This window comes from Podarcis gaigeae (assembly GCF_964106915.1).
Source record: "Podarcis gaigeae genome assembly, chromosome: 7".
In the NCBI taxonomy this organism is placed as follows: Eukaryota; Metazoa; Chordata; class Lepidosauria; order Squamata; family Lacertidae; genus Podarcis; species Podarcis gaigeae.
The window spans coordinates 30,169,706-30,193,782 of record NC_139683.1 but is presented as its reverse complement, the minus strand read 5'-3'; the positions used below and the strand labels follow the sequence as shown (position 1 = coordinate 30,193,782).

The window sequence follows — 24,077 nt, the reverse complement described above, 5'->3', positions numbered from 1 at the left end:
ACATCAGAGAACTTGTTTGCTAACAGCACAGTATGTATGCTTACTAAGTCTCAGTAAGTTAAATGGTGCTTATTCCAAAGAATAATTGTTCAGGAGTGCAGCCTAAATTGTTAGGATGAAATTTTTATTCTCGGCACAGCAATCTACCTTAAAACTATGGTGTTAAAGTTCATTGCAATGTCCAAAAAAGAAAAAGCTGAAAAGTTAGTGGCTGCTTAGAATCCAGTTGTGGCTTCTAATATCTGGGGAGGCATGGGAGATAGTGAGTTTGGAGTAAGTTCATGAGGTGAAACCTCCTACTCAAAATTACTTAAATTATTTGAATAGCCATTGTGTAGGAGGCCTAGCATTCCATTATAATTAATAGGCCAGCTGTTGTTCCAGGATACAGATTAGAGTACACAGGATCATCTGACTTTTTAGACCGAGGTTTTTTTCATGACCGAGGTTGAAACCAACAGGCTGACAACATGAAATTGAAGGAGAAATTCTGGGGGGAGGGGTGCCTTTGTGTTCATGAAGCAATTGTGTACATTGTGATGAAATATTGCATCCCTGGGTGTTTTGCATGGAACCGTAAAACACTCTGTAGAATGCTAAGAGAAACCATGTTTCAAATTCTAATACTGTATCTAACTTACCTGAAGAATTTTAGTGTGTTTATAAGGGTAGAATATTTAAACATTAAGATCATAATTGTGTTGACTACTATGCAGAGCATACTTTACCCCAAAATGTTTTCCCCACTTTAGAACTGCTTTCATTATAGTCATGCAGATGTATGCAGATTTAATCAGTTTTAAAAACCAAATAATCAACTAAAATGTGCATGATTACTGAACTTAGATTATTAGCAATGGTGAAAATTGCAACAAATCATGTGCCATGAAGTAAACTACTGCCTCTTGAAGATGCTCATCACAAACCAGTTAGGGCAAATCCATTATGGTTTTGAAACTGGGTGGACGGGTATCCCAGCAATAACTTCTCAGGTGTGCATGCACACCCTAGTTATTTCATCTTACACTTAACTCCACTCTCCTTGGAAGTCCATACCACAGACAGTCACTATTGAAGCCCTGTACAAAAAGACCAGCTTGGCTTCTGCTCAAGATTCCCGAAGCATGTCCTTGTATCATGCAAAAAAAGTATATTTTTCCCCTTCAAAAGTATGATTTTTCTCCATATGCATATATTTTGATTAATTTACATGAGTTCTGCCATTTCATTTCGTTATCTAAAATGTATTTAATTAGATGAATGCCCTAAGGTGGGTCATGTGTGAAGGTTGCTGACATGATATAGAAAATGTAATTGAATGTAAATCCAATTCATTTCAAAACTGAATGCACATTTTAGTCATACTATTTGTTTCATTCAATTTTCAAATACCACCACCAACAAATGATTTCCAGAATCACATGACACCCATATGTGAAGGAGCAGCTGCTCCAGTTAAGATATTTAATGAAGAATAATAGAATCATAGAACTGTAGAGTTGGAAGAGGCCCCAAGGTTCATCTAGTCCAACCCCCTGCAATGCAGGAATCTCAGCTAAAGCATCCATGACAGATGGCCATCCAAGCTCTGCTTAAAAACTTTCAAGGAAGGAGAGTCCACAACCTCTCAAGGGGAGTCCATCAGCTGTTACTGTCAGAATGTTCTTCCTGATGTTTAGTCAGAATCTCTTTTCTTGTAACTTGAAGTCATTGGTTCAAGCCCTGCCCTCCAGAGCAGAAAAAGCATGCTTGTTCCCTCTTCCATTTCACAGATGGCTAATGTTATATCTCCCCTCACTCTCCTCATTTCCAGGCTAAACATACTCAGCTCCTTCAACCATTCCTCATAAGCCTGTTTGCAGATCCTTGATCATTTTGGTTGCCTTCCTCAGCACACATTCCAAGTGTCAACATCCTTCTTAAACTGTGGTGCCCAGAACTGAACACAACATTCCAGGTGTGGTCTGACCAAGGCAGAATAGAGTGGTACTATTCTTCCCTTGATCCAGACACTATACTTCTGTTGAAGCAGCTTATCCTGTGCTTGTTTTGCTCTTTCCTTTTCCCTTAGGTCTTGTATCTATTAGATTGTGAGACTGTGGGCAGGGACTGCCTTATCTTTCCATAACTGCACCACTAGAAGGCAGGTGCTTCATAAGTGCATATTAACAATGACTATTTGAAAACAGCGTGGCTCCCCAAAGGTAATGCAAAATCCCCCCCCCCCCGCCTTGTAAGAGACTATACCTTGTCCGGAAGCCCCCCATTACAATTGCCAATATTTGTATTTATCTAACCTAATTTAATTTATTAATAATATGCCAGCTATAACCATCCATAAAGCAGAGAAAATATTTTTGGATGCGTATCTTCCTTAGAAATGTGTTATTTTTTTTAAAAAAATCTAAGTCTCTGTTTCATTGAGCAATGCCTTGGTCGGAGAAAGAAAAGTCTCATTAGAATAACCAGCAAAGCAGTATTTGGTTAGCTACTGAATGGCCCGCTTCTGTTTTCCTTTCCGCCTAGCGGGAAACTTTGGAAAACGGGCGGCTGATGCTTTGAAACATTACAACACAACGGAGCGGCGCGCGCTTTGTAACTTTTTTATCCGGCTTCTGGCAGCCTCAGCCTTATCCCAAACTTTTATTTTCACCAAAACTTCTTCATTTCCACGGGCTTCGGCACTCGCAGCCCTGCCGGGGACCCGGCTGCAGCCGCCGCCGAGGAGGCTCTCCTTCCGGCTCTCCCTCCCCCGCGCTGGCTTAGCAACCCCGTCGCAACCTCTCGGGTCGCTGGAGTGTGTCAACTCCGGTTTCGAAGGCTGCGCAGGTCGCAACACGCCCGGGAGAGAAGCGCTTCGGTTGGCGGCGAGTGACGCAACGGCCGCGCGCGCGCGCGTGTCAATAGAGCAACCCTGACTCGCAGCAGCACGTGCATGACCTTTATAATTAAATTCCCCGTTTCACAATAAGCGCAATAGAGGCACTCGGGGCGGTGCATTTGCAAAAAGTAATTATGCCGGGGCCTGGCACCGGAGCTCGCTGAGCAGCCGAGGCGTCGTAGCCCACGGGCAGCGTTTCCAAAACACTGCGCGCGTTCACACCCTCCCACACAGACCCGGCGGAGCGGCTTTCAGAGGCGGGCGCCGGGTTCAAGGGCGCAGCGAGGCTCTCCCACTGGGCACTGTGTGTGCTCTGAGGGAAGGAGATTAGCAAAGCCTGTTGTGCACTGTGTGTGTGGGGGGGGGCGCCTTGTTGTGTGAGCGCTTCTGAGGGGGGAGCGTCGTTTTCGCTTATCGCCCAGGGCGGGGTGCCGAGATGGCTCTCCAGCGAGCCGTAACCGAGGAAGGTTTCGGTGTCCTCAGGGCGGGGTGTGTGGGGAGGGAGGGAAGGGGAATCGGGGCGGGGCGCGGCGCGGCCCACGGTGTGGTGGGCGAGTCAAGATGTCCACGTCTGGGCGCTGTAGGGCGATGATGTCAAAGGGGTGGGAGTTTCGCCTCAGGAGGGTGGAGGGCCCTCCCTCAGCGAAGGGGCGGGCACAGCCGCGCCGCGTCTTTGGGGACGGAAAGGTGTTTTGTGTGGAAGGGAGTGGGAGGGGGGCGCTTTGACGACGACGACGACGAGAGGGGGACGCAGCGCACGGAAAGTCCTGCCAACTCGTGGCGAGGCGGGGCGGGCGCGCATGACGCGAGCGCGCACTAAAACCTGACACTCGCCAGCTGTTCGGGCTCCTCCTCGCCCCCTCCCTGCCCCCCTTCCTTCTCCCTCTTTCTCCTCCCCTCCCCCGCGGCGTCGGCGGCTGCTGCTGCTGCCGCCGCCGCCCCAGTGCATTGTGGGCGCAGTCCGTTGTTCATTTGCCATTCGACCTGGGCCGGGGCCTGCTGGGGCGGAAGGGCTGCTGCTGCTGCTGGGGCTGGCGGAGTCGGATCCATTGTGGGGGAGAGCGAGCGCCTGAGGAGAAGGAGGCGGCGGCGGCGGCGGCCACACGGGCTAGAGAGCGCCGGGATAAGATTTCAGCCTCCCCCCCCTCGCCCTTATTCCTTTTTTTTAATTACTCGGGAAGACTGACTGGAACCTAACCGCGAAGGCTCGCTGCCTCCGTCGTCTTTACCCGTCACCGCGGTCGCTTAGGAGGGGAGGGGGGGCGACAGTTGGGCGCGCGGCGGGAAGAGAGAGGGAGGGGGCGCGAGAGCGGTGGGGAGGCAGGCGGGCGGGGGGCGCGCGCGCGCTCGCCCGCCATGTTCGCCGAGATGAACCGCAGGACCTTGGCGTTCCGGGGGGGCGGCCTGGTCAGCGCGGCCGCCGCCGCCGCTGTTGCGGGAGGCGGCGGCCCGACGGCCAACGGGGGCGGCGGCGCGAGCGAGGCCTGGGTCCGCCAGGAGGCCGAGCAGCTGAACGGCCAGGGGGTGGAGGAGGAAGTGGAGCTGGAGACGGTGGAGTTCGATGTGCCTGAGCTGGAGGCCACGGACGCCGCCGGGAAGGACCTCCTGCTCTTGCCCACCACTCCTCCGAACTCGGTGGGCGCCGACGCGCCGGTCGCTGCTGCCCCGGTGGGCCCCATGTTCGCCGAGAGGAACCGCCGGACCTTGGCCTTCCGCGGCGGGGGCTCGGCATCGGCGAACAATGGCTGCGAGGGGGCGGCCTGGCCGCGGCGGCCGTTGAACGGGCGGGGGGCCGGCGGCGGTGGCGAGGAGGAGGACCTGGAGCTCGTGGGCGTGCTAGAGGGGAAAGACCTGGTGCAGGACGGGGGGTCGCTGAGCGACAGCAGCGAGGACGAGGAGGACGGCGAGGGGGGCAGCCTGGGCGATGGCAGCGGCGCCGAGGGCGGCAGCTGCAGCAGCAGCAGGCGGTCCGGGGGAGACGAGGCGGAGGTCAGCAGCGTGGGCGCGGGGGAGGGGGAAAGCATCCAGCACTTCCCGCTGGCGGCCCGGCCCAAGTCCCTCCTGCAGAAGCTGCACGTCTCCTTCCAGAGCGCCTGGCTCAAGGAGTTCCCGTGGCTGCAGTACTGCCAGCAAACCGGACTCGTGTCCTGTGCCTGGTGCGCCGCCGCCGCCTCCACGAACACCTCCGCGGACGGCGGCAGCAACGGCGGCGGAGGGCACGACGAGCTCTGCAAGGGCACTCGCAACTACAAGCGCGCCCTGCTTCTCAGGCACCACATCTCCACCGAGCACCGCCTGAACGAGCCTGTCACTGCTGAGCAGGTCAGTTGAATCAGGGAAGGGAGGGGGGAGCAGTGTTTTCGATGGGGGGGTGGCGGCTGGTGTGGGGGTCAGGGCTGGGGGGGGCTTCTCCTTTGGGGAGTCTCGTGCGAGGCAGCGTGCCCACGTGTGCGAGCTGCTTTAAATGGATTCTCCTCTCCCCTATAGCCTGGGTTTGAGGGCACATTGTACTTTGTTCACCTTCTGTCTCCAGTAAGCAGATTATTCTGCCTTCTGTTTTCAAGCTGACTTGTCTGTTAGTTTTGTTTAGAAGCTTTACCGACTGCCACATAACCTTTTAACATTGTGAGCTGCCATAATGTTTACCTTGTATAATAGCTTCCTGTATGGTAATTACTTGTTTCTCCAATCTATTTCTCCAATGTAAAAGATGGGAAAGACACAAGTAAGGTTCTCCTGGCCAGCAGTAACCTCTGCAGTTGATCCCTGTGGAAATGTAAAGTGCACATTTGTCTTTGTACCACCACATAGGCCCTGGATCAAGATGCATATATGATGCTTTAACACAGAGCGCCCTATGCTTCAAAAACACAAATAACCACAGTTGGAAAAATCTGTAAATGATACTGAAATTTATTTATTGCATTATATCCCACCTTTTTCTCCAAGGAGCTCAATATGATGTACATTGTTCTTTCTGCCCTCATTTAATCCCCACAACAACCCTGTGAAGTAGGTTAGGCTGAGAGGCAGTGACTGGCTCATGGTCACTTAGTGAGCTTCATGGCAGAGTGGGGATTTGAACCCTGGTCCCCCAGATCCTAGTGTAACACTGACCACTACACCACACTAGGTCTAATTGTCTGAAATGAAACTTTGAAGAGTTCTCAGTTTTGTGAAAGGTGTAATTCACCCCCACACAAAGACAGCAGATAGTTTATAAATAGTTCTGAAGGATGCTTTGAGTGGCTTTCATTATCTTCAGTGCAATGGTTATGTGTAGAATATTGATGAAACCAAGTGAGTTGCATAGAAGCTTTTATGCAGGTTTGCAATATTACATTAATTTTTTAGCCTACTCCAATAGGAATATTCTGTATTCCTAGATACTATCAAACTTTAGAAATTCCCTCAGCTTTCCGGATGTAAAACTGATACTGAAATTAGTTGCACATGACACTTTTGCATCTGCAAACCTGGATATAGATGATTAAATGTCTACATAGTATGTTTGGTTCTACATTTATTAAAATAGTGGTGAAGTAGAATTTTTTACATTTCTAGGAATTCAGAATAGCATTTCTAGTTTCATAAAAATAATTTAAGATTGGTTAGGAGAATCAGCAAAGGGATATGTGAATGAAACAGATGCCCATGTACATCTGAATCATGCGGTCATCTGATGGTTGTGCACATTCAAAGTCCCGTTATTAGACGGGACTGGAGCTAGCTTATGGCTAGTGACTTGGCCTAAGGCAAGGGTAGGAGCCCCGGGGCCTCCAGATTTTGTTGCTCCCAGTCAGTATGACGGAAGTTAAACAGCCCAGCAATCAATGTCTGAGGGCCCACAGGTCTTCCATTCCTGGCATAAGACAGCACAAAGATCTTCATAACTGAGAAACTGAAATTGGCCATGTGGAAAACAGTGTTCAAAGTTATGGCAGTTCCACTAAAACTTGCGTGCATATTACAGAATATATGTAACCACAACACAGTCTTTTCCCACCAGTCCATGTCTTGGTGTGAGTGTGCCTCTTACCTCATTTGGGTTAGTAGGGCAGTACTAGAGAGGCTGGAATGGGTATAGGGCTTGTGCATAGGCCGGCTCCAAAACATTCTCATCTGGGGGGCCCCATAAGTAGACTTTCACCCTAAGCCAGCACCTCCCCCCCAAAAAAAATCACTGGTATGTTCTTGCCTCCTTGCCAGAACCAGTGAGTGCTGGACAGATGAGCTGCATCTGACCTTTATCAACACACTCCTGCCTCTTCTCTTCTGGACCAGTTGCAATTGAAGAGGGAGCTGGGGAATGGGCAGCACATTACCTGTTGTTGACAGGTGCTGGGAATGGAGGTGGTTGTTGTGTCTGCCCCCCCCCCCCCCCAATTGGTGGAGAGATGGGAGGGAGAAATAGAGGAAGCAATACTGGCAGTTCCTTTACAACTCCAGTCTCAGGATTAGGGCAGGGAAATCTCTGTACAGGTGCCTAGAGGTAATTTATGAAGCAGAATGTAGACACCTCTGCTTTCCTGAGCTTGGAGCTGGAAATAAGGATTGTTTTCACTGTGTTTGTGCTTTGTTTTTGAAGATGCTTTCCTCAGAACAGTACAATATTTGGTACTTAAGGGGCAAGGTCATAGTAATGATGATTGGCTTTGAAGGCCAGCTTAAATTTGTGACCTTCTCTATTGACTTCTGTCTTCGTGTGCTACTTGTTCCTACTGCTTTTAGCATGGATAGTCACTTAGGCTTTAAGCACTATTGAATAAATGCCTTTTCAATGTTATAAACTTCTAGGTTTTCCTGCTTGAAACTTTTGTGCTGGAAAAAGGACAGTATGCCTTTCAAACACCCAGAGCTTGGTTTGGTGCTTTCTATGCACTGTGCATCTTTTCAGTCTTTTAACTATAGAATTCTTCCCTGTGATTAAAGGAAAGGAAATATTCACTGGTGGCTGTATTTGTATCAACTTGCTGAAAAACAGCTGAAAAACTGTTTCTCATCTGTAGCAGTACTGATCTTAATGAATAGAGTGTTGGAGACTAGTGAAAGCAATGTGTCCTACAGAGTATGTCCTTAAACATTAGCATTTCAATAGTTAACGTATTCTAATTTCTTTATAACAGCTATTGTATTTCAGCACTGAGATAGTGGTGGGTAACAGCTGTAGTTTCAAGTTTACAGGAGTCTCAGATATGGGAAGTCATTGTTCTGATTCCTTCTAAATGACTTGAATACATTTTGCTTGGGAGATATTTTCCATAAGTCTTATATCTCTTTCTTTCTATTTGAACTTTAGTGGTTATATTTTTCCCTGTAGGTAGAATATCTGGGAAGCCTAACAAATAATTTCCCCCTCAAAGTAAAACATGAGCCGCTCCAATTAGTGTAGTTGTTGCTTTCCTTATTCCATACTTAATTATGTAAAATGCAGAAGTTTTCCTCATAGCCATGCCAGTTGGGCTGATGGGAGTTGTACTCCAAGGCATTGTGAGGGCAACAGATTGAGAAAACTGGTTTAGACTCATGCAGTGGAGTATATGGGGTATAATATTTTAAATAGGCACAGGAAGCTGATCTCTCTTCAGTTTAAGGATCCCGAAAATAGATGTAGGGCGTTAGTCTCCAAATCTCTTGGGCTTGTGTCTGAAGATCTGTTTGAGGATTAGGTTGTTAAGCTAATTAAAATCCTCCCGTTTGCACATCTTATATTTCACCTTGCATTTCACAGACATTTGAGGGAGCAGCAGTATAAAATATCAATCTGAATTTTCTTGTAGAATGTATGGAATCCATTCACTTGTTTCCCTTTGTCAAATGTCTAGGTAAAAACTTTGCCTTGTCTAGAAAAGGTGATGTGTGATTATCACAACAGCACATTACAAAGAAAATTTCATTATGCTTTTTTTAAATGATGATTTTCAGTTATGAGAAGTAAGACAAGTAGGATTTCTGTTCTCTTTCCAGTGTAGCACTTGGAAAAGCGCATGGCACACTTCTGCCTGAATATGTAGGCTTTGTGCTCAGCAGGAGCTAAAGTTCTTTAACTTGAAAACTAAATGATCTTCAGCTTCTGTTACTATCATCTTTGCTTCTAAATTTCTAGTGCCTAGGGTTCATGAAGCTGTGTGTTTAGTTAGCTTAGTGTAAAGAACAGACCCAACCCCTTCCCTGTCCATGCATTGTAAACCACTTCAGAAATCAGACACGCAATAACAACAATACTTGTGAAATTGCTTGGGTGAAATCCAGTGTTGCATGGATGAACTTTCCCTTCCTCCTCTCTAGCCTGCACACACAGCAGCCCTTCCTGCTCTGGAGAGTCCCCAATTCTGTATTAGTTTGTGGGGCTGCAGGGGAGAGAAATGGTAAGTCCTACTGCTGTGGGCAGTATCCAGAGAAGTGGATTTCTGGCTGTGCAGGAAAACCTCCCTCTCCTTCCCCCCATGCATTCTCCAGATCTGTTCTGGGGGAACTCCCAGAACACATTTGGGTGCACATGGAGAGGAGAAGGAGAGGAAGTGTCATCGTGCAGCCAGAAATTCTATGGCTAATGAAACTTTGTTGGATACCATTCTCTGTTTGCAGACTGACAATTAAATGTTGACCTTTGGGTACACTAAACATAGCTGTGTTTTATTTAATTATCTATTCTATTCTATTCTATTCTGTCATCCATCATTAAATATTTCCTGGCTGGTTTTTTTTTTTAATTAAACTACAATATATAATATTTAAAAATGTCAGTAATTAATAAAATACAGCAAAAAAAACCAACTCCAGTTTTCTAGCCCAAATATGACTGAGTCACAAGGCTTGTTAGTGGCTGGAAAGCAGAGGTGTGGTATATTTATACCCTGTGCATTTCTAATGAAATTGTACACCTGTGTTTTAATATTATCTATTTTTTATGTAGATGTCTTGGCATACATATCTGGAGAGGTGCAGTGGGGTGTAGCTATCCTGTTTAGCTGAAATTCTAGGGCTCCAGTCTTGTAATTTGTCTCTTGGAAGTAAGCACCATTGAACTTACTGGGACTTGCCTCCAAGACATGTATAGGATTGTGATGTAAGTAACTGTATCACATATTAAAAAGTTAAAATGTAAACTGTAGTGGTCAACAGTGTAGTATAACTGCTAACTTCAGAAATAAAAAATAGATTTTTTAAAAATTAAAAATGTGGAAATCACAGATGAAGACCAGCACTGACATGAAATTATTTATATTGTTTCTATATAATTGGGTGTGAAGAAAATATTTCAAAATCTGCCATAGTTTTAAGTGTCAGCTCTTTGCTGGGATTGAAAATAATCCCATCAGCCTTGTTGACTGTTTACCTTTAAAACGTATGTTGACTTGAGGATTCTGAATGAAAAGGAGCATTTTGTCTTGGAGGGAAAGACTGGTAGAATAGGTTGCAACTTTTTATAGAAAAATATTAAGTATAATCAGAGTTAGAAATCCGCCAGGTGCATTTTGTGACTGGAGCAGGTCTAACTGACCACGTGGAGATCTCTGGACGCCAGATGACATCTCCATCTGGCTGGCCTCTCCAGCTTTCTTAAGCAGGTAAACAGAAGAGCTTATTTATTGTATTTATATCCCACCTTTTTCTCAAAGTAGTTCATGGTTTAAACCCTCCCCCCAGTTAATCTGTACAACAACCCTGTGAGGTAGGTTAAGAGGCTGTGACTGGCCAAAGGTCACCCAGCGAGCTTCATGACTGAGTGGGGATTTGAATCCTAAGCTCCCATGTCTTAGTCCAGCACTTTAACCCTACACCCCCCTGGCTTCCTAGGGTACTACTGCTATGGGGCAGCTATATAAATTAAACAAACAAAATGTCACTTAGAGAAGGATCTGAAATACTTTTTTGGAAGCTTGAATTTGTTTTATTCTGGATTGTTTGATTTGATGTTTTAATGTGTTGTAAACCGCTTTGAGATTTTTGCTTTAAAATATAAAGTGGTATAGAAATGAAAGGAATAATAATAATAAATTTCATTGCATGAAAAAATGGTACCTAGACATTCCATTGTGGCAACTGTAACCTAGAGTTAAGGTGCCATCTTGAGTTTCTAACCCTGTTACCAATTATAGATTTGTACCTTGCCTTTCAATTGATTAAGTTGCATAAGAAATGAACAAATGTAGGTCAGCTTGCAGAAGAAATGAGTAAATATAGGTCTTCCCAAGACCATAGGATTAGGCAGTAAATGGTAGCTCAGCGGTTTTGGCTTGCTGTTGATTTGTCTGCACATTAACCTAGGACCACTGCCTCGCTGATGTGGGGATCCAGGGCACAGCCCTTCAATGGCTGCGCTCGTTTCTCTCTGGTCGGGGACAGAGGGTGGCACTTGAGGGGGGGACTGTCGTTGTGCCACTCCTTGGTGTGTGGAGTGCCGCAGGGTGCGATACTCTCCCTGATGCTTTTCAACATCTTTATGTGCCCCCTCACACAGTTTTTCAGGTTTTTCCCCAGCAAGTTGATACAAATCAACCACCAGTGAATATTTCCAGCTGTGGTTGGATGGTTACATGGGAGCCAGTTGAAGTTAAATCCTTCGAAAACAGAGGTCCTTTGGCTGGGTCAGGACGATATGGGATTGAGGGGCCAACTCCCATCTCCTGCTGGGGCACAATTAGTGCCAGGGCCGTCTGTTAAGAGTTTGGGTGTAATCTTTGACACCTCCCTTTCTATGGAGGCGCAGGTTGCAGATATAACAAAGGCGGTATTTTTTCATCTCCGCCAAGCTAAGCGGTTGGCTCCTTACCTCTCTTGCCCTGACCTAGCCACTGTGATCCACACGACGGTCACCTCCAGGCTTGATTATTGTAACTCACTCTACGTGGGGCTGCCCTTGAGACAGACCCAGAAACTCCAGCAGGTGCAGAATGCCACGGCAAGACTCCTTACGGGGTCCTTGCCACGGGATCACATTCACCCGGTGCTATACCAGCTGCACTGGCTGCCGGTGGAGTACAGGATCAGGTTTAAGGTGCTGGTTTTAACCTTTAAAGCCCTATACGGCCTAGGACCCTTGTACCTATGCGAACGCCTCTCCTGGTATAGTCATACCTCGGGTTGCAAACGTGATCTGTGCGGGAGGCGCGTTCACAACCCGCAACGCTGCGCATGCACGTGATGCGATTCGGCACTTCTGCACATGCACGTGACATCATTTTGCGCTTCTGCACATGCATGAGCACCGAAACCCAGAAGTAACCCGTTCTGGTACTTCCGGATTCGGCACAGTCCGCAACCCGGAAATGCACAACCCACATAACCTGAGGTATGGCTGTACGTCCCACAGAGGACCTTACGGTCTTCAAATAAAAACATCTTGGAGATCCCGGGCCACAGGGAGGTTAGGCTGGCCTTGACCAGAGCTAGGGCTTTTTCTGCCGTGGCCCCGATCTGGTGGAACATTCTGTCACAAGAGACTAGGGCCCTGCAGGACTTGACATCTTTCTGCAGGGCCTGCAAGATGGAGCTGTTCTGCCAGGCCTTTGGTCAAGGCACAGCCTGACCCCCTCTCTCCTTCTGTAATCCTCATAGGACCCTAACACAATGGTTGCCATTAATTTGATTCTGAATTGATTTTAGAATGTATTTTAATTAATTGACTATGTGATTTTATGTACACTGTGCTATTTCTACTTGTTGTTAGCCGCTCTGAGCCTGGCTTTGACCGGGGAGGGCGGGATACAAATAAAAATTTATAACTACTACTACTACTACTTACTGCTTGCTGGATTCTTACAAAGAATTCTGGTATTGGGCAGTCTTTTGGTAATTGATCCAAGTTCAGACATGAGTTGACAATTTGGGATGTCCTGAGCGGTCTTCTTCTTATTCACCATTAGGCTTGCCTGCATCTTCACTAGTTAGCATTCATTATAGTTCAGCATTAGAGCTGCCATGGCATAGTGGTAGTTACTGGTAATCATAGCTTGTTTTAATACAGAGAATGAGCCAGTTTCTAATCCTATTTGGCAGTTGGGCAGGGTTCTGAGCCACTCTTACCACAAGGTATAGCCCGCCCCTTTCCAGGTGCAATCAAGATCTGCTATTGCTCTTCTCGCACCCCACAAATTGGTAATTGGTAACTAAATTTCTAGAAAATACCTTTGGCACATGAGTTTTTAAAGAAGAATTGTTTGGCATGATACTGGTTTAGAATCACTTTTTACAAAGTATAATAGAATTGTAGAGTTGGAAGGGACCTTGAGGATCATCGAGTCCAACCCCCTGCAATGCAGGAATATGCAACTGCCCCACATGGGGATAGTTCTTACATTAATAGTAACTTTTTTCAGGTGCTATATTGACACTGACATCAGGTCTTACTTGTATTTTTGTCGCATGTTCTCCAATATGTATACTGATATTTTAAAAGAAGAAATAAGGTAATCATAAAGACTTAACATGAACGATAATGCATAATAAAACCACTAAATATCTATTGCTCAAGCATGGGGCACTTTGGGAACAAGCCAAAGTCAGGTTTTGGTTGCTGAATCCTGAATTAATTGTGCTCCAATTAACAAATGCATTGCTTACATTGTCATACATTTTCAGCTATATCCTATTACCAGCTGTATCAAGTTATTAGATGATACAGCAGTTACTGTAACTGGGTTCACATCCCAGCCTCTGGCTTTATACCCATCTATCAACATGGGTTTGTGTTGCTAGAGCAACCACCAACTTCTGGTGTGTAGAGCTGCTGCACAGGACAGATTAGGCTAAAAGTGTGCATGACAAAGGTGAAATTGATGTAGCATTTTGCAGCAACTAACAGTTGCCTTCAGGTGAGTATCAAAGGCGTATGTGTGTGCTACGTTACTCTCCCCGCCCCAGTCCTCTTTCTGCCTAAGATACAAAGAGTTCTAGCCCCATTGCTTTTGAGGGAGTGTTAGTTGATACCCATAATTGTGTTAACTGAGATTATTGGTTTGGTAGGCAAAGACAGTGGAATCATCTATACTTTTTCTGGGTGTGTAACTTGTGCAAGGAAGAAAGGCACCACTGACTATTAATTTGTGGGATGGAGGATGAGGGTGAGAGGAGCTCCTCTTGTGAGGGGGCTCTGCTGTGTCAGTAAACTCTGAAACAGGCGCACCTTCAACTTTGGATCCACAGGATCAAAAGCTCCACGGATCACTAAAAGGGCTTCATCCTTGGTTACTCTAGCCTGGAGCTAGTATAGCAAAAATTAATTTAAAAACAGCAGCACATGTGCACCCTGGCCGATGTGGGTCAGCAGGGCTTTGGATGTGCCAGTGGATCTACTGCTCCACTCCTTCCTGGCTCCTTATTATAACTGCTTTGTTAATCAAGATATAAAATTGTCCTATCTATATTTATATAAATATTTCCTCTCCAATTTGTTAGATAGGACTAAGGTGGCAGGCTAGCTAAGAATTCAGCCCATAAATTTTGGAGGAAAGCTTGTGAAAAACCTTGGGTGCAGAGAGAACAGGGAATATATACTTGTTCACTGTGCTAGCTAGGAATGAAGAGAATAGGAGGCTGGAAAGAGATAGGAAAAAATGCTGTTGATTTAGAACACCTGGGAATATTGCTCTCCCCTTTTAGTAGTTCTGTTAGCTAGTATATGTGAGAATTGCTTTGTTGGTGCAAGTGAATGAGGCTTACGAGAGGCCCATTTTGGGCTCTTCTTGGTGTTCCTGTTTTGAATCCATAGTTCCTGGCTTGGAAGGGAAATATTGTAGGCTGTATCATGAGGAGTAAAGAATGGCCAATGGACTTATGCTGGGACTATCTAGAAGTGAAGCAGGGATGAGTAGACACTCCTTGCAGTGTGTGCTTGGATGAGTTTTATTTCTATAACAAAGGATTAATACCTTATTTTGAGGTCATTGGATGAAAGAACTGAGATAATGCTCATCAAATTTGCAGATGACACCAAACTTGGAGGGGTAGCTAACGGTGTTGAATAAAGAATTGGGATTCAATATGACCTTAGCAGAGTGAATGGAGAACTGGGCCCAAACCAACAATGTGAATTTCAGTAGGGACAAAAGTAAGGTTCTGCACTTAGGAAGGCAGAAGCAGTAGCACAAATATAAGATAGGGGGAGACTTGGCTTACTACAGTACATGAGAAAAGGATCTAGGTGTCTTGTGGACCACAAGCTTAACATGAGTCAACAGTGTGATTCAGCAGCAAAAAAAGCTAATGCTGTTCTAGGCTGCATCAACAGAAGTATAGAGTCCAGATCAAGGCAAGTAATAGTCCCTTTTTATTCTGCCTTGGTCACACCACACCTGGAATATCGTGTCCAATTCTGGGCACCACAGTTTAAGAAGGATGTTGACAAACTAGAATGTGCAGAGGAGGGCAATCAAGATGATCAAGGGTTCTGGAAACCAAGTCTTCTGAGGAGCTGTTCAAGGAGTTGAGTATGTTTAGCCTGGAAAAGGGGAGACTGAGAGGAGATATGTAGGCCATCTTCAAATAACTAAAGAGCTGGTGGAAGATGGAGCAAGCTTTTTTTCTCCTGCTCTGGAGGGTAGAACTCAAACCAATGGCTTCAAGTTACAAGAAAGGAGATTCCAACTAAACATCAGGAAGAACATTCTGACAGTAAGAGCTGGTGGACTCCCCTTGAGAGGTTGTGGACTCCCCTTCCTTGGAGGCTTTTAAGCAGAGCTTGGATGGCCATCTGTCATGGATGCTTTAGCTGAGATTTCTGCATTGCAGGGGGTTGAACTAGATGAACCTTGGTGGTCCCTTCCAACTTGTGATTCTAAGTGCAATTGCATTCTTCAGTGAGGGAACAGTGCCTATTTCTTCTAAGCAGCTGGAAACAGCATGAGGTTGTGTCCTTAATATAGCTTATCTGCTTGTTATCAAAGAGGCATTTCTAATCCAGTTGGTAGTAAAGTATATCACAGAGTCAAGAAATAATGAGTTGAAATAGTTGAGAATCCTTGATTTGTGTTGGCTGCATGATACCACTTTTTAAGTGTATGTTTTGTTAAACTGAATGATGGGGCGGCTGTGTGCTGAGCACTAAACAAAATACTTATTTAATTGGGAAGTTAGAAATTAAAAAAAAAATAGCCTTATTCATTTGGAACTTAAAACTAAAAAGTCAGTACTTAGATGCTAACTTCTTAATTTCTTCATTTTCAATTACAGGAATCTGAAGTAACATCGGAATTGGCTAATGAGAGAGATTGTGATTACAACATTAGGCCAAATGAGAACTCTTACTGCTATCAACTATTACAAGAACTAAATGAGCAGAGAAAAAAGGGCATTCTTTGTGATGTTCATATTGTAGTAAGTGGAAAGGTCTTCAGGGCTCACAAAAACATCCTGGTTGCAGGCAGCCGTTTCTTCAAGACTCTATATTGCTTTACAAACAAAGAAAGCCGTAACCAAACCACTGTTACCTACTTAGATGTTGTTGCTGTTCAAGGTTTCTCTGTCATCTTGGACTTCCTATATTCTGGCAACCTTGTGCTTACAAGCCAGAATGCAATTGAAGTAATGTCAGTGGCCAGCTACCTTCAAATGACAGAGGTTGTCCAATCCTGTCGCAATTTTATCAAAGATGCCTTAAATATAAGTATAAAATCAGAAGCCCCAGAAGCTGTCGTTGTGGATTACAATAGAAGGTCTGTTAGCAGGGATGGATTGTCTTCAAGGGATCAGAAAGTTGCTAGTTTTTGGGCCACACGAAATCTTACTAACTTGGCAAGCAGTATAAAAACTGAAAATGATGGCTACTGCATAGATGAGAGCCAATCTGAAAATTACCAAATGCATGATTGGGTCCAGGACAGCTCACCTGAAACGGCTGAAAATGAATCTCAAGGTGAGGGAAAGGTGTTCGTATGGAATGATATGAGCTCACAGGGACAATCGCTTCAAGAACCTGGAAAAGCAAGAAGGAAAAACCAAACTGCTAAAAGGTTTGTTTACAATATACCACCCAATAATGAAGAAACATTAGAAGAATGTGCAGCTACTCAATCATCGGTCCAATATCCAGAAGAAGACTTGCAGTTTATCAAAGAAGAAGCAGGTAAATACTAGTAGCATAGTTATCCTAAGCACCATGGTTTGTTATATTCATTGACTTGTCGTAAGTCTGTTTAGAACAACCTCTCACGTGGAGTAAAATGTGCTGTCTGGGTGTAAACTTGTTCCTCTATAACACACTTTTCCAATTTAGGCTAGTTTAATTTTAAAATTAGATTTACTTTATTGTAGCAACCGCTTTGTTCTGTGTTTTAGAAGTGATACATTTAAGGTAGTGGTGCCAAGGACTCTTAAATAATGCTTCCTTTGCTGTGCTGCTCTGAGACACTCGAGCCTTTTATAAGTAAAAGCGGGAATAGCAGTTGGTTTTATAATTTGATTTAAAATGGGCCAACCCTTAAAGGGAGATGGTGGGACAACCTGACTTTTCAGTGCCACAAAAGGTGTAGATGTTGTTTGCTTCTGAAAGGCTGCTTCCTTTCATAGTTGCCCACTGCTTCAGCATTCTTAAGTCACATAGGTAATTATTTTATATTGGTTATTAAATTTGTTTTTCCAAGATCACATATTTAAGGAGAAATTACTGGATAGGCATCTTAACACCATTTCTGTGTTTTAAATTATAATAATGGTGAAGATTTTGACTTAATGACATGACCAAGATTGTGGAGCAATTTTAAATGTTCTAGCTTTCCAGTCCTATTGTGTTTGCACTTTGTTCTGAATAGGCTACTATTTCATCATATGGGTTCCTGGCATTATAGCTCCTGACAGGGTTCACATTACCACCAAAGACCTTTTTATCTGCAGGGGTGCGGCAGGCTTATGTATTTTTCATTTTTTTGCCAATTAGAACCAGTTTCTAAGAACAAACTTTTGGCTCATGTTAGCATGTTCATTGATTTGGTGTATATTTCCTCATTAGACCAGTTACTTTCATGTCCTACAGAAGATGGAAGAGTCTGAAACACTCAGGAGTACATTGTTTTATATAACAATTATCAGGAAGCATTTGGAGCAGTGGAGTAGAAAAATCTGTAGAAAAGTTTCCAGTATCTTTTTCTCATGCAAAACGTTCTGTGTTATAAATTTTTTAGTAACATTGATTGTCTGTCAGTTGCAAGTCCAGTACAGTGGTACCTTGGTTCTCGAACTTAATCCATTCTGGGAGTCCATTTGATTCCCAAAACTGTTCAAAAACAAAGCCGCGGCTTCCAATTGGCTGCAGGAGCTTCCTGCACTCAAGTGGAAGCCCCATCTGACATTTGGTTTCTGAAAAACATTCGCAAACCAGAACACTTAGAGGTTTATGGCATTGGGAGCCAAGCTTTTCGAGTACCAAGGCACCACTGTATTAGGCAAGCTCCCCAGTTCAACATTAAACATGCTAAATTAGAATAATTTTCTAGGGCCAGAGTGGGGAACCTTGGGCCACAGGGACAAATGCAGCCTTCCAGGTCTCTGTATGTAGCTCTTGAGTCTCTGCCCAGCCACACCCCTCATTCACCCTCCTTCTCACCTTTAAGTGTTCTTGCCTAGCTTGCACGAGTCCTTGCACTCTGATAATACTTCTTCCTTGTCTGGATGGAGGATATGTAAGTGTGTTGAAACTAGCCCATTAGCCATCTGATATCTTGCAATGATCTCTAGAGCTCATGTGAAATCTTCCCTGAGCCAGGTTTTTCTGTCTTAGAAAGAGCTTTTAAGGCAAAGCTTTCCAAACTGTCCTGAAATGTTGTGTTGGCTGCACTGTCATGCAAATGCTCCCCGCTCTCCTCCTCAGGCTGGAAAGGGGTTAGTTAACCTCCAATTTGCTAGTAACACTGAATTACTGTGTTACAAAATGATGCATGTCTACAACGTGTGTCACCAACGTAAAAGGTTTGGAAAGTTCTGTTTTAAGACCTCTTCCTTGCTTACTGGGCTCTGAGAAGGTCTCACACAGGTAGCGATGGTCGTGTGGGGGCAGTTCTGGGGTCGTTCTGGCTATAGGTGATTTCGGCTTTTCGTGCAGTTCCTGGAACCTACCCCCCATGCAAATTGTGAGTCATCTGTACAACACATTTGCTCATATAGTGCTTCTCAGTACACACTCAAAATATTTACTCTTGCTAAATCCTAGGTTGACTTGCCGACTTAACTGCATGAGTATATATTCAGGCCATGATACAAACAGTCCTCAAGAATGAGACTACATTCTTCTGTCCCCTTTATGTTGGAGTATGACCTATCGGAATAGTCTATTTGTATAGTATCTGTCAGTAGCTATTTGTAGTATTGCAACAAACCGCTGTTTATTTTGCATGCCTGCAAAATAAAGATAAAATTAAATCTATCTGTTTTAAATTTAGTTGTTCAGGCTGATGAAATATTCATAGCCAGAAGGGTTCACTCGGGTTTTTAGTAGACAGGCATTTGATACCCTACCCATTTTCTATGGCTATTACATGCTGACTTATTTATTCAGACTAAATGTGTGCTAATTTTTTACCTTTTTTTTTTTTTTTGCTTTTCTTGTTCTGAAAATTGCAAAGCTCATGCAGCTGTGCCTTGAGTGTTCTGTGCATTTAAATGTTTAAATCATTTTCATTTGTACATTCACATGGATATATACAATGATGTAGGTCTTTAAGGGATTCTGTGAGAAAATTAAGCAATTGACATGTAAGATTACTTTCCATGTTGCTATTACTTTTAACTTGAATAATCCATCGTCTTGTACTTTCTTGTTCAGAGATTAGCTTAATATGCAACATCCCACGGTAATATCGGTACCATCATTCTTTCCGTGGTATCTGTCCTTAGGGTAGGTTAAAACGTTTATAGATTCCAGAACACATCAAAAATCTATGAGAAAACTTAAACATTTTTACCCACTGAGCCTGCAAACATTTCCATATCGCCACCAATAGTGACCATAAACTGAATTCTATCAGTGACCACACCTACTGAGGAAAATAATGCCTACTAATCCAGATTTCCAGCCTGAAATATGGAGGTGTAGGTGTGTTTTTTTTATAAAAAAAGAAATATGTTGAGCACAGGAGACAACTGGTATTTAGAGGAGGAATGGGATCTTGTGTCTCATTCTGCTTTGGAGAAAGTCTGAAACAGTTTCTTCTACTTTTAGTCTTTGTATCTGGTGCAAAAGGCAAGTGTTCAGGCAATGGCCATTTTACGCTTGTTCAGTGCACACATGCATTGCTGCAACCCAGAAATGGTTGGGCAAAGGGGTGGGGTGAGGGGGGGCTTCCGTGGGGGGGGCAGGAACTCAACCCCTGCACAAATTGGGGGTTGTCTGTAATTTGTTTTGTTACAAGTGTTTGGTAGCAGTAAGAGAATTGCATTCCATCAGACTTTCTACATATCTTAGCACACAGAGAGAAGAATTATTTAGAAGAAGGGAAATAGTAGCATCTCATTTTATATGTGAGAAACCCACACATTTCTTTCCGAAGAAAAATGGGCAGGACAGTGCTGACCTGAAAGCAAGGACTGATCCACAGCTAAAATTTCTGGACACCTATGTTTTCTGGTGTTTCTAAACAGGGATGACCTCTTCTTAACAATTATTAAGCCCTGGCTGGATAATTCCTACTAATATGTATTTTTGTATGAAAACTAATACATAAATCGGAATCTAATTCTGTGGTGGAGAGATGGCAGGGTCAAACCTATGCCAGTTATAGATTTGTGTGGAGATAATGTTGAAGGATGGGTTAAATGATATGAAGACTTGGAATATTTGGACTGTTGGCCTGATACCAGCTGCTGGTGCATTAGTGTCATGTTCATGGCTAGGAATGGATCATCTTGCTAACTTGGGTTGCATTGCCAACACTTTTTCTGTGTGAGACTACTGAACCTATATTGGCTAGTTCCTGTTTGGGTAAATATTCAGTGCTTAGCAAGGAGGTGATGATTGGGGTTGCTGTGATATGCAGGATACAGTTTTGTGAAGTTGGCTTTCAGTTTCAAATTAATTTTATTTTTCTAGGGATCACACTTAGAATGGAGACTCTGTTACTGATTTGTCCAGTTTGCTGCCTAACAGGCTTCTTGGCTAAATTGTTGAAGGCCTTTGTTGAAAGCCTCAGTAATTTAAATATGATATAGAGGATTTCAACAGGCTTAGATTGAACCTCAAAGAATTGATGTCTGCCTGCCATAGCAAATGAGTGTGGTGTTGCATATTGCTGAGTTTCATTTATATAAATGGGGGAGTGTCTGGGGAGACAGGGATGTAAGAATAATGCCTTCGTTATAGACAGAATGCTACCCAGTCAAGATTTGTATCTTGGACACAATTTCCCTCCTGATGGTTGTGGCTCAAATTAAACCATCTTACCTTGGAAACTTACTGTTCTAAGGAGTTTTTGTGAGCTTTTATAAATAATTTTAGTAGCCTTGTATCTCATCTGGTAAGCCTGTGGGACAGTGAATTTGATGTGGGATATTCACATGATTTCACGGAGATGCTTTCCCCTACATTTGCAGATCCAGGCAGCCCAGTGGCTTACAAGGTGCATACTCATAGTGAAGCAACATAGGTGACAACTGGTGTGCAAACTGCAGGTGATGCACTCCAAAGAGCCAATTTGAAGACCTGTGGTTTCTTCATTGCAAGACAATAAAAGACTGTATAGTCAAATTTTTCAGCACATTTTTTATCCTGAAAAAGCCCCCCTCGGCTTATACTCGAGTGAGGGTCCTTTCGGGCTGCTCCTTCCTCCTCCTCCTTTGCCGCTGTTGGTGGTGGCGGAGGAGGAACAAGCAGCCCGAAAGCAGCCCTTTTGGGCTGTTTGTTCTTCCTCCGCTGCTGCCACCACCACCAGGTTTGTGGTGTGGTGAACCGGCTTATACTCGAGTCAATAAGTTTCCCCAGTTTTTTGTGCTAAAATTAGGTGCCTCAGCTTATATTCGGGTCGGCTTATACTTGAGTATATACGGTAAGTATTTCTGTCACTGTTGCGGCAGCAAAGTACCATCTGCAGTAGCTCTTTTAATTATTAAAGAATTGTTGCCTCAATCTTGGAAAGGATAAAATAAATATATTTCAAGTTGGCAGAAACGTTTGATTTATACTGTTTGGGTAAAATCTAGACTTGCAGTATTAATCATTTTAAAAAGTTTAATCAACTAAAAGTGCCTTAATGAATCAGCAGCAGATTTTTTAAAAATATAAGTACTTATAAAAGCTTTGGATGGCAAGCACCATCTTTAAGAGGCATTATTCCTTCTCAAGGCCAAACTGCATGTGGCATTAACTCTAGAATGCAATAACATGAACATTTTTTATATATAAAAAGTACACTGCTGCAGTAGAGCCTGAGCAGTATTAAGCCATTGAAATTGGTGAACCTAAGACTTAAGTATTGATTTAAGCGGGTCTACTCTTTTAACAGTATTTTCCCACTTGATTTGGTTTACCATTGAATAGAAGTATACTCTGTTGTAGTCAATTGTAGTCCCTAGACCAGCACCTCAGGATCCTCATGCATGATTGCCATTGGAATGATGTTGCCAGGATGAAAGGGTTAAAATATAGTTGTTACCTACTACTACTATTTCTTCCTGTCCATACTATAAAGGAAGCCGAGGGCAGGTAAAAATCATCCCAGGGTAGCTAACAATGACAGTTACAAGCTTAGATTGCTGATAGAAATAGCCGAGGAAAGCAGAGCTAATCCGTTATACAGTATTGAATGTTCCTGGAACAGGACTCAGTTGCCAGAGACAGTGGAAATCAAACTTGGGACTTTGACTTGTGGATCATTAGCTTTACCATAGAATTATGCTTTCTGCTCAAGATCTTACTTGTACTGGCCAATAAGTCAAGTAGGTGTGCCTGTGGGAGTAAGAGGATTTCATATATGGTAAGACTTTTATTGACACTAGTAGCAATCAGTGTTAGAAACTGAGATATGAAAGCTAGGAGCTACATGGCACCTTAAATCTAGGTTATGGGCGCCATAACACAGTGTCTTGGCACACTTTTTTATAACAAGAATGCAAAGCTGAAAATGAATGAACTGCAGATAAAGTCTCATGTTCATTTTTCACATGGTCTAGTCCTCTGAAGACTGCAAAAAACAAAGCCATACTTCCCCTACCCACCCCCCTAATATTCTCACGAGGGTCCCTTCTCCAGTCTTCAAGGCGTGGCTGGAAGTGGGAGGCAGAAAAAGGTCCTCCTTTCCTTCCAGCAGTGGCAGTTTCAAGTCTGACATCTTAGATGCAGTACTGCACCCAGAGCTCCGAAACTCCTAACATTAGTGAAATTCTGTGTCTCAAACTGTGCCTAGAGAACAGTGGGAGTTCCGAACGCTGGTGGCAATATGTTAGGGCAGCGGCATATGGAGAGAAGATGATCCCATGCTGTTGTAGTCTGCTGCATCCTGATTGGTTCTAGGTACATTGACTTCTGAGAGCATTGTGGGAAGCTTACAGTAGCTTGTGGTGAGGGAAGGTATTTAATATAGTGATATTGCTTGGGCTGCAGGTAATGCGGTTAGATCCTGAAATGCAGCTTATTGGGCTGTGCACAAATGACCAGGTACTTTAGCTGAATGCTCAAGTGCACCCCCTTTCCCTTTGCACATTGTGTACAACCATTTTAGTAGGTGTGGCTGTTTAGGTCCAAGTTCATCTGTGGAGGCTGAGTTTCACTTATCTCCCAGGATGAATTAGTTTCAGTTGCAGATCTACTATCTGTTTGCTGCTTGGATTTTCTCTTGAATGTGGTAGGTGGGAATGACTGCTGAGGAGTTTTATTTGATAGTGTGCCTGTAATGTAAAACCACAAGTGCTTAGTGTGGTGAGGACTTCAGGAGAGAGTTTCTGTTGTTCCTGCCATATTTTAGATCCTTTTTGATAGCACCTCTTCTGCTACCAGCTTTGGGGGAGAAATGTTGGGTAAATGCAGGTCCTTCCGAAACTGTTACTACTTCCTCACTTGCTACAATTTCTATGAGTCTTTATTTTATTTGATTGCCTGTATGCAACCTGGCATGCCTTTGGGAGGAAGATCAGCATGAAAACGTAACAAATGAAAAGCTATAGGGAGTTCTTTGTCCTTGCAACCCTACCATAAAAAATGGATTGTGGAAAGTCACTTTGGTTTTGTTTTTCATCAATCTGTGCTTGCCTGCCACAATATTGTGGCAGTACAGGA

General features: G+C 44.0%; 1 protein-coding gene across 1 annotated transcript in view; it reads left to right on the top strand.

The window, feature by feature from the left end:
• The first annotated feature begins 4,222 nt into the window (after positions 1-4,222).
• Positions 4,223-24,077, top strand: part of ZBTB10 (zinc finger and BTB domain containing 10) — a 25,542-nt gene continuing 5,687 nt past the window's right edge. Inside the window, exons 1-2 of the mRNA XM_083747696.1 lie at positions 4,223-5,203; positions 16,055-16,946. Coding sequence (XP_083603822.1) covers positions 4,238-5,203; positions 16,055-16,946 — 1,858 coding nt within the window. The 5' untranslated portion in view covers positions 4,223-4,237. The remainder of the gene's footprint in view (positions 5,204-16,054; positions 16,947-24,077) is intronic.